At 58.9% G+C, this 9776-nt stretch overlaps 1 protein-coding gene across 1 annotated transcript; it reads right to left on the minus strand.

Moving 5' to 3' along the window:
- Positions 1–3323: 3323 nt before the first annotated feature.
- Positions 3324–4136, minus strand: TMEM119 (transmembrane protein 119; the record flags this gene model as incomplete). Its single annotated transcript, XM_080717808.1, has 1 exon — positions 3324–4136. The coding sequence occupies one exon, from the start codon at positions 4134–4136 to the stop codon at positions 3324–3326; it is 813 nt and encodes a 270-aa protein (XP_080573934.1).
- Between the last annotated feature and the right edge of the window lie 5640 nt (positions 4137–9776).

Here is a 9776-nt window from a genome sequence, read left to right on the forward strand (position 1 = left end):
TCAAACTGTAAAAAATAACACCAGACACATCCGCCATAGTCAATTCAAAAGTGGCAGTTATTCCTGTTATTTTTTTTTTTCAGTCCTGGGGATGGAACCCAGGGGCATTCTACCTCCGAGCTACACCCCCAGCCCTATTTTTTGTTCTTTATTTTGAAACAGGGTCTCGCTGAGTTGCGGAGGGCCTCACTGAGTAGCTGAGGCTGGCCAGAAACCGCGATCCTCCTGTCTCAGCCTCCCAAGTACTGGGATTACAAGCGTGCGCCGCCACGCCGGGCTTCATCCCCTCTTTGCACACAAAGAAACAAAGGCCCAAAGGGCTGAGGTGACTTTCCCAAGGCTACACACAAGAGCGAGGGGAACGGGACTGAACTCAGACAGTCAGACCCCAGGACCCCAAACTACAAACACTCAGGGTCGATGTGCATTCCTCCCCACTTCGTGTGTGTGTGTGTGTGTGTGTGTGTGTGTGTGTGTGTGTGTGTGTGTTGGGGGTTGGGGAACAACCCAGGGGTGCTCTACCTCTGAGCTATACCTCCAGCCCTATCTTATTTTTATTTTGAAAATAATTATGCCACTCAATTGCTGAGAGCCTCCCTAACTTACGGAGACTGGCCTTGAACCGGCAATCCTCCCATCTCAGCCTCCCAAATCGTATAGGCGAGCTCATCATGGTGCCTGACTCTGGTCTACCTCCTCGGGCTCATCCCCTGAGCACAGCCCAGCCAGTGAGTGCCCCTGCCCGGGGCTGGGAGGCCCCGCTTCCCACCTGTGGTCTTTGCAATCCCCTGAGCTAGGGCTCGGTCTTGCAGAGTATGGCTGGCCCTGCTCCTCCCCGGGGACACCGGGCAGCGTGGGTCTGTCCTGGCCCCTGGAGGAGGGGAGCCATCACCCCCACTTTCAACCCAGCTCCGCCTCCCAGTCAGGACAGCACACACTGCAACCCACGCCGCCCTCCTGGGCTCCCGCAAAAAGCCCCGTGGCCGACCTGTGAGCAGATCAGAGGCGCTGGAAAAAGAAGTGGAGTCCTCTGGCCCTCCCCAAGATGACATTCCTCCCTTCATTTGTTCATTTGTTCATTCATTCATTCATTCATTCATTCCTCAAAGAAGAAGCAGGGCCCATCGGAGGAGGCAGACGCTAGGGTCAGCTGCTGAGCTAATATCCTGGCTGTGTGATCAGGCACCTGACAGTACTGTCTGGGCCTCGGGTTCCCCTTTGGGACATGGGCATAGGAGCAGCGCCCCCTGGAGGGCCGTGAGCTAGGCGTGCCCAGGGCTTGATTAGCTACAGCCGGGGCCTGTGCACTGGGGCCCTGCCCAGTCCAGCCCAGCCCAGGGGACAGTGGAGGTGGCGGCCGGGTGGGGACTGTCAGGAGGAAGCCAGGTGCAGGGGCGCGACGCCGGGGGAGGGTAGGGCTCAGGGTGTCCCGGTGAGGTCAGAGATGCGCTGGTGCCCTGCTGCCTTCGTCCCCACCCGCACCAGCTTGGGGGGCAGGGGGCACTCACAGGGACTGAACCCACCCCGCCTGCCCCCACCCAGAACGCTCCATGTCAGCTTCTGTCTTCACCTGGGCGGGTCTGGGGGCTCACAGGGATGCTTAATGCCCATCCCGGCCACGTCCCAGTGCCCAGCGCGGGAGGCCGCACAGGAGCTCACAGAGAGGCTGGGTGCCTGGGCGGGAGCCACCCAGCACCAGGGTGAGGGTGGGGGCCACGGTGCTCATGTTTCCCCCTCCTGATGTTCTGGGCTGGGCTGAGAGGGAGGGCCCTTCCCTACTGAGTAAGACAGAGGCCATTGTGTGTTATGAAACTGAGCCCAGGCCCCTCCTGTGGGATGCGGGGTCCCTAGAGGGGAGGGGCAGGGTTGCGGGACACAGCCCCCCTTCCCCCACCAGGCCTCGGCTGCACAAGCCCCCAGCCCAGTCACATCTGGAACCCAGCTGTCAGCTCACAGGGGAGGGGAGGGGAGGGGAGGGGGAGCCGTCGCCCCTGCAGGAACTGAGCCAGCCGGGAGGCAGGGGGGACAGAGGCTGCTCAGCCCCAAGGGCCGCCAAGGGCACAGTGTGGGCAGCGCCGTCCACAGCCCAGCCATCCCGCGGAGCATGGGCAGCTGGCAGTCAGTACTGCCAGGGGAGGTGGGGAGGTAGGAACTGCCCCAAGTCCATAGCAGAGCCAGGCCCGGGACCTGGCCTGCGTGTCCTCCCTTCCCCAGGGGGTACCCAGCTTCCCCTCTCCTTCCCACACCAATCTGCCCCTCTGGCCTCTAGGACCTGGCTGCTGCCCCCACCCCCACCCTTGTCCCCCAGAGTTGTCCCCAGACCATGGACCGCCACCCTGCACGCCTCCCCACCCCAGGAAACCAATGCGACACATGGCCAGGATGAAGGTTTATTTATTGCACTGGTGTGCTGTATGTATCTCAGCACCCCGAGAGCTGTGCAGAGGATGGGGAGCCCCTGACGAGGGGGGAGGGAGGGGGCTCCCAAGACTCCCCCAAAATGGGACGGACCCCAGGCTCCCTGTCAAGGATTGCAGAACGCTGCGGAGACAGACTGCCAGACTGTGTGTGTGAGCTCAGGACCGGTGCTGAGACCCCGCCCTGCTGCGGGCTGGGCATCAGAAACCAGAATAGGGATCCCCTCAATGCAGCCCCCCAGATTCCAGGTTGATGGGAAGGGTTGAGGCATATAGCCCATCCCAGCAGCTGCTGCGGGATGAAAAGCACCCCCGAGGAGGGGTTGCCTGGCAACATATGAGGGGACCTGAATCCCTATACCCTACAACTCATTTGGTCTTGAGATCCTGTGTCCAAGGAGGACCTCAGGGAACCCTATCTGGACATGCCCCCTCGGGGCTTGGATATGATAATATGTAGGAGCTCCCCCCAGAAGCTCCCGAGCTCAGCTTCTGCGCTGGGCCGTGGCCAGGGGACACTAAAATACTCAGGGCCGGGGAGTCGAGGAACAGAAGCCTGTGCCAGCCTAGACTGCGGGCCAAGGGCCGTGGGCTCCCCGGCCGGGCCCATCCAACCGCTTCCAAAACCCTTTGTTTGTCCAGCTCCCCTGGCCTGTGTTTCCCGCCCAAGTGGCTTCTCCCCTGGTTCTAGTGGGGACAAGTCCATCCGCCATTCGGGAATAGAACCCCTTACGGCGGCAGTGGTCATAACTGTGGGCCGGAGACCAGCCCCTCCGCCACCACAGGGCGGCACAAGCTGAGCTTGACACCAAGAAGTGGCCGACGGGGTGTCAAAAAGCAAGCAGAGCTGAAGGCCTTTTTACGCCCAAAGAGGTAAAAGTCCAGGCCAAGCAGTTCTGGAGCCTTTTAGAAGCTGGGGGAGACACCGTCGCAAGCACAGGGGCCTTCAGGGGGGCCCTCTGGCCCCTGGGCTTCCTGGGCTAAGGAGGATGGCCCTTCCGGCTCCCCCGGGCCCTTCCCGGCTGCCAGGGAGCCCTCGGTCACGGCCACGGAGCACGACTCTTCCCGGAGCTCAGGCGCCTGCCCCGGGGCACCGTGGGCCTCTTCCTCCGGCCTGCCCTCCACCAGCCTGGCTCCCTCCCCGCTGCCCGGGGCGGCCCTGGCAGGGGACTTGAGGTTCTGGGTGGCTGTCAGGATGTCGGCCTGGAGCTGCTGAGAGGAATCCAGGGCCTCCTCGGGCCGGCTGTCGGGAGGCCTGTCAGGGACCTCGCTGAAGACCCGGGGCCCCCCGGCCCGGTCCCGCTGGTCCACGTACTTCTTCTTGGGGAAGGAGGACGGGTAGTAGGCGCTGGCCGTGTGCTTCTGGTGGGTGATGAGGGCGGCGCAGACAATGAACATCAGCAGGAAGGTGAGGGAGCCCACCACGGCAATCAGCATCACGTACTGACGGAGGAAGTCCACAATCCCGTCCAGGAAGTTGGTGGGGGGCGAGGGGCCCTCCAGGGGCGTGGGCTGGGGTCCCAGCGACGTGGGGCTGAGGGCCGGGGTCCAGGGCGGCGGGAGGCTCGGGGAGGAGGCTGACGAGCCCTCGGCCTCCCCGCTGCCCCCCAGGTCCTCCAGGAAGGCGGCCTGCAGGGACACGGAGTGGGCCGCCACAGGTACAGGTCTCAGGAGAAACAGCAGAGAGAGGAGAAGGCTGGGGGCCACGATGGAGGCCATGATGCCCCCCAAGACCTACAGGGGAGGAGGGCGGAAAGAGTCAGCGTGGAAGTCCAGGGTCTGGGAACCCCGTGCGCTGAGGGCTGCGGAACACGGAACAGACCCCAGCACGCCACTTTCCTTGCCATGGGCGCAGGATCTGACTTATCTCAGCATCCTCAGAGCTTTTGCACCACCCCTGGTATACAGTCGGCACTCAATAAATGTATCTGGACTCACTGCTGAATGGACAGCGGGAACTTACACTTTCCTGGCTGTCCACGTGACACGCAACTGTTCCGTTTCCTACATTCAATTCATAAAGTTTCTTTCCTTCTTTCTTTCTTTCTTTCTTTCTTTCTTTCTTTCTTTCTTTCTTTTTCTGGTACTGGGGATGGAACCCAGGGGCATTGCACCTCTGAGATAAACTCCCAGCCCTATTTTTTAGTCTTTTATTTTTGAAACAGGGTCTCACTGAGTTGCCAAGGGCCTCGCTAAGTAGCTGAGGCTGTCCGTGAACCACGATCCTCCTGTCTCAGCCTCCCGAGTACTGGAATTACACCACTACACTCGCATGAAATTTCTCACAGAATCCGGACACTGGCCGGTGGTGGAGGCACCTGATTTTCCCTGTTTTCCTGAAGAGGGTCCCGAGGCTCAGAGGGATGGAGGGAGTCGTGGAGGAAGAGCTGGGATTGGATCCAGGTACACAAGGTGCTAGAGAAGGGACTGAGTCAGCAAGACCCCGAGTGTGTGACAGAGGCCCTAATGACAGCTCCCCCAGGGGCTCCCCCTGCGGCCCCCAGCCCCTTCATAGCCGACTCCCCTTGGCCCTGTCCCCAGGTTAGAAATGGCTGGGCGGGCCACAGTCACAACCCAGCAGCAAAGTCGGAGGCTCCTCCTACTTCTCTAGAAGATTCTTTAGAAGCCTCGGAGTCTCTGCACTCTGCAGGGGGCCTGGGCATCTGGACTGGGTTGAGGGTGTTGCCCACAGGCCGCCTCTGACCTCTAGGCTTCAAGCAGGAGCAGGAGGGCCTGGGGAGCCCCTTGAGCCCCAGACAAAGCTGGAGGCAGGACCCTGTCCCGCCCCGCCCCACCACTAGACAGGAACCAGATGAGCCCGCGCCTCCCGGCTGGAAGGCTGCTCCACATGAACCCGGGCCCCATTGGCCCAGACAGCACGGCTGATTCATAGTTCCTCAGTTCAGGGAACTGGTTCCTGGGCTGCCCACTCCATGGATACCAAAATCCATTACAGGAAATAAAAATTAAAAAGGGCAGGGGGTGTTATGCAGAGAATGGCCCTGGGTTCAATCCCCAGCACTATAAAACATAATCAGAATAATGAAATGGGAGCCGGGCGTGGTGGCGCACGCTTGTCATCCCAGTACTTGGGAGGCTGAGACAGGAGGATCGCGGTTCGCGGGCAGCCTCAGCTACCTAGTGAGGCCCTCTGCAACTCAGTGAGACCCTGTTTCAAAATAAAGAATAAAAAATAGGGCTGGGGGGTGCAGCTCGGAGGTAGAATGCCCCTGGGTTCCATCCCCAATACCGCAAATAATAATTAATAACAACAACAACAATAATAATAATAATAATAATAATAATATGGCACTGTGTTTGCCTGGAGCCCCCCTGCATCCTCCCAAACACTTTAAATTGCCTCTAGATTATTGATAGTGCCAGATACAATGTAAATGTTATGCAAAATGTAATATGCAAAATGTAATATCGTGTATTTTTTTATTGCATTGCTTTGGTTGTTTCTTTTTTTAAATTTTTTTCTTTGCGGTACTGGAATGGAACCCAGGGTTATTCTACCTCCAAGCTACACCCCCAGCCCTGTTTTTTATTCTTTATTTTGAAACAGGGTCTCATTGATTTGCAAAGGGCCTCGCTGAGTAGCAGCTGAGGCTGATGATTTCTTCTTCATTTCTGAATATTTTCTATCTGCAGTTGGTTGAATCCGCAGCTAGGAAAGAGGAAGACACGGAGAGTCAACTCTACGGACATAAATTCAGCCAAACAAGCTTCGATGGCAAGAGCCAAAACATAACTCCAGGACATAAAAAGGAAAATTACACAGGGGAACATTGTACTTCCCCACCCCCACCCCAGTGCTGGGGCTGGGTCGCAGGGCCTCGAGCTGGGCAAAAACTCTCCCCGCTGAACCACACCCCGGGCCTCGGGGCTGGTGTCCAGCGAGCCGGCTACCCCAGGCTGCCGTCCTGGGTTCCACCCTACAGACACCACATCATTAGGATCAGAGGACCGTGACTTGACCAGGGACACACAGATGGTGCGTGGCCCAGCTGGGACTTGACCGTTCCCCCGCCTGACCTTGGGAGTCCACGCGCACACGCACGCCACGCACCATCCACGCCATCACCCAGCTCTGCCTTGAGCCACTGCCTCTCGGCTGCAGTGAGTAGGGATGCCAGGTGCCCTGCCTGGAGCCCGGCTGCCACCCTTGCCAGGAGCCAGGAGGTGGCCGCACAGCAGGAGCTTTGGGGCCTCCATCCTGACTCCGACTCCTCCGGTCCTCTCCCCATCTATTTTATTTATTTGTTTTATTATTATTATTTGTGTGTGTGTGTGTGTGTGTGTGTGTGTGTGTGTGTGTGGTACTGGGGTTCCTGGAAACCCTTCTACCTCCAGGCTACACTCCCAGACCTATTTTATATTTTTGAAACAGGGTCTCTTAAGCCAGCGCAGCTGGCTTCAAACCTGCGCAATCCTCCTGTCTCCGCCTCCCAAGCGTGGGGATTACAAGCGTGCGCCACCACACCTGGCCCCATCTATTATTATTTTTTCTTTTTGGTGGCACTGAGAATGGAACCCTTCTACCTCCAGACTACACTCCCAGACCTATTTTTTTATATTTTATTTGGAAACAGGGTCTCTTAAGCCAGCGCAGCTGGCTTTGAACCTGCGCGATCCTCCTGTCTCCGCCTCCCAAGCGCGGGGATTACAAGCGTGCGCCGCCACACCCGGCGTCCTCTCCCCATCTATAAATGGGTGACCACGGGGAGCAACCACAGACCGAGGCGCGAGGCGCTGTTAGGATCAAATGAGATATGATTCTTAAGTTGCCCAGCACAGGGGGCTGCTCACCCCGAGAGGTGGGATGCAGGAGCAGAAAGCCCTGGAGGAGCCGGCACCCCCTCCGCCTCAGATGCTAGTCCTCGCCCCATGCGTGTGCTGCTCCACTGTCCGCAAGGAAAGGGAGCTTTTTTTTTTTAATTCATTGAGTAAGATCTCCCCAGTTCTGTCCACAAAGGAAGGCAAGACCAAAATCACAGATGCATTCACATGCAGGTATGTGCATGTGTACACACACACACACACACACACACACACACACACACACACACACATGTGCACGCAACAGTGAGCAGACAGAGCAAAGGATCCTCTCCCCTGCACCCCTGAAGTCAGGGCCAGAGGACAAGAAAGGAAGAGGCCATAGAAACCATCACCGGCTCTGGGGGGTACTAGGGACTGAGCCCAGGGACACTCTACCTCTGAGCTACACCCCCAACCCTATTTTATTTTTCAGTTTGAAACAGGATCTCACTAAATTACTACGTGCTACTGGCCTTTAATCTGTGCTCCTCCTGTCTCAGCCTCCCAAGGACTGAGATTACAGGTATGTGTCACCACGCCCAGCTTATCACTGGCTCGTGTGTGTGTGTGTGTGTGTGTGTGTGTGTGTGTGTGTGTGTGTGCGCGTGTGTTTTAACTCTGATCTACACCCCAGTCCTATTTTATTTTTTATTTGAAACAGGGTCTCACCAAGCTGCTGAGGCTGGCTTCAAGCCTGCAATCCTCCTGTTTCAGCCTCCCAAGTACTGAGATTACAGCTGTGCACCACCTGTAATCGGCTCTTAAAGGATGGAGACCCCAATTCTCAGAGTCCCCCACTTTCTCCAGCCCCCGCTGGCTTCCCTGAGGAACCTGGCAACACTATGAGGACGAGTTCCACACGGAGCCAGCCGGGCCTTGCAGAGATGGCTGTGTGACCCTGGGGCCCTGCCTTCTCTGGGCCTCGGTCCTCCATCTGTGGAATGGAAGGACTGGCCTGGACGGCTCTGAAATGATTCATCTGCCTGGCGGGTACCCCTCACATCCTCTGGAAGCTGGGCGCCGTGTCCTGGGTCCTGCTTGTTGGAGGACTTTGGAATTTCGGGCCAATAGGATCTGGAGTCAGGCCCGTCTCCTCCGCTCTCTTTCACTCAAGAGGAAACTCGGGCCCAGAGCCGAGGCCTGGGTGGTACAGTGAGCCGGAGCAGAGGCCGGGCCAGCCCTGGATAGAGGCGGTTCGGACCATCCAGGAGTCACTGCCCTGCTGCGTGATCCCCCAAGCTTCAGTTTCCATGTCCGTTTCCGGGGTAAGAGTCCAGGAGCCCCCAACCCGGACCACCCCTCCGTCTCACTCAGGGTTTGCTCTTTTTGGGGGGGAGGGTACTGGGGATGGAACCCAGGGGCATTGTCCCTCCAAGCTACACCCCCAGCCCTATTTTTTAGTGTTTTTATATTTTTGAAACAGGGTCTCACTGAGTTGCAAAGGGCCTCGCTAAGTAGCTGAGGCTGTCCGCAAACCTCGAATCTCTGGTCTCTGCCTCCTGAATGCTGGGATGACAAGCGTGCGCCCCCACGGCCGGCTCGGAGTTTCCTCTTCTAAAATGAAGCGGCCCCAACTTGTGGCCACTGGCGTAGATCCCTCCCTGAGGCCCGGGTACCCCAAGACCAGAGGCAGAGGCGCTGCCCCACCCCCACCCGAGACTGGCGGCCAAGGGGGAGGGGCTGCCCACGGAAGCCTGGCTTCAATTAGTGGCCTTGGGGGGAGGGGGAGAGCTGAAGTACCACGTCCAGTGCCCAAGGCCAGCGGAGGACAGAGGCCTGGATGGGAAGGGGTTCCCGAGGGCCCCCCTGCAATGGCAGGAAGGACAATTCCCACACACCCACTCGGACCCAACACAGACACTCAGGACAGCTCCCCCGGCCCCAGCTCCCACACGCAGGGTCCTGCAAGATGGGACTAGCGTCCTGAGGCACGGGGACACCCAGGCGCAGGACAATCCCCATACACACCACCCTCACCCCGACTCCGCAAGCAACAGCCTGGCGCCCCAACCCAGAGTCCAGAGCACCCATGCGCACCCCCGCGCACCCACCCCAGCACACACACAGCCAGGTGCCCAGGAGGCACGCGTGTGCACACAGAACACACACACACACACACACACACACACACACACACACTTAGAGGTGCCCGCCAAGGACTTGACGGTCCTCAGTCCCTGAACTCCATCCAGGCCAGCCCCAGGCTCTCAGGAGAGGGCCCCAGACTCACGGTGCTCAGCAGACGGGGCGGGGAGAGTGGGGCGCCGGGCTGCCGGGGGTCCTCGCTGGTGCCTCTGCTGCTAGCTCAGGCCTCCTGTCCCTCCTCCTTCTCCCTCCCCGGCTGGGCTGTGGGGCCAGCTTGATTTCATTAAGAGGGTTTGGGGTGGGGACAGGGGAGAGGCGGGGCTGTGCTGGCCACACACAATCCCACCCACCCTCCGCTCGCTCTGGGGAAGGCCAGACCTCGGCCCTGGGGCAGGCGGAGACCCAAAGACAGATGTGGGGCTGACTTGGACCCAGAAACACGAGCTGTGG

The sequence above is a fragment of the Muscardinus avellanarius genome (assembly GCF_963383645.1).
Source record: "Muscardinus avellanarius genome assembly, chromosome: 21".
In the NCBI taxonomy this organism is placed as follows: Eukaryota; Metazoa; Chordata; class Mammalia; order Rodentia; family Gliridae; genus Muscardinus; species Muscardinus avellanarius.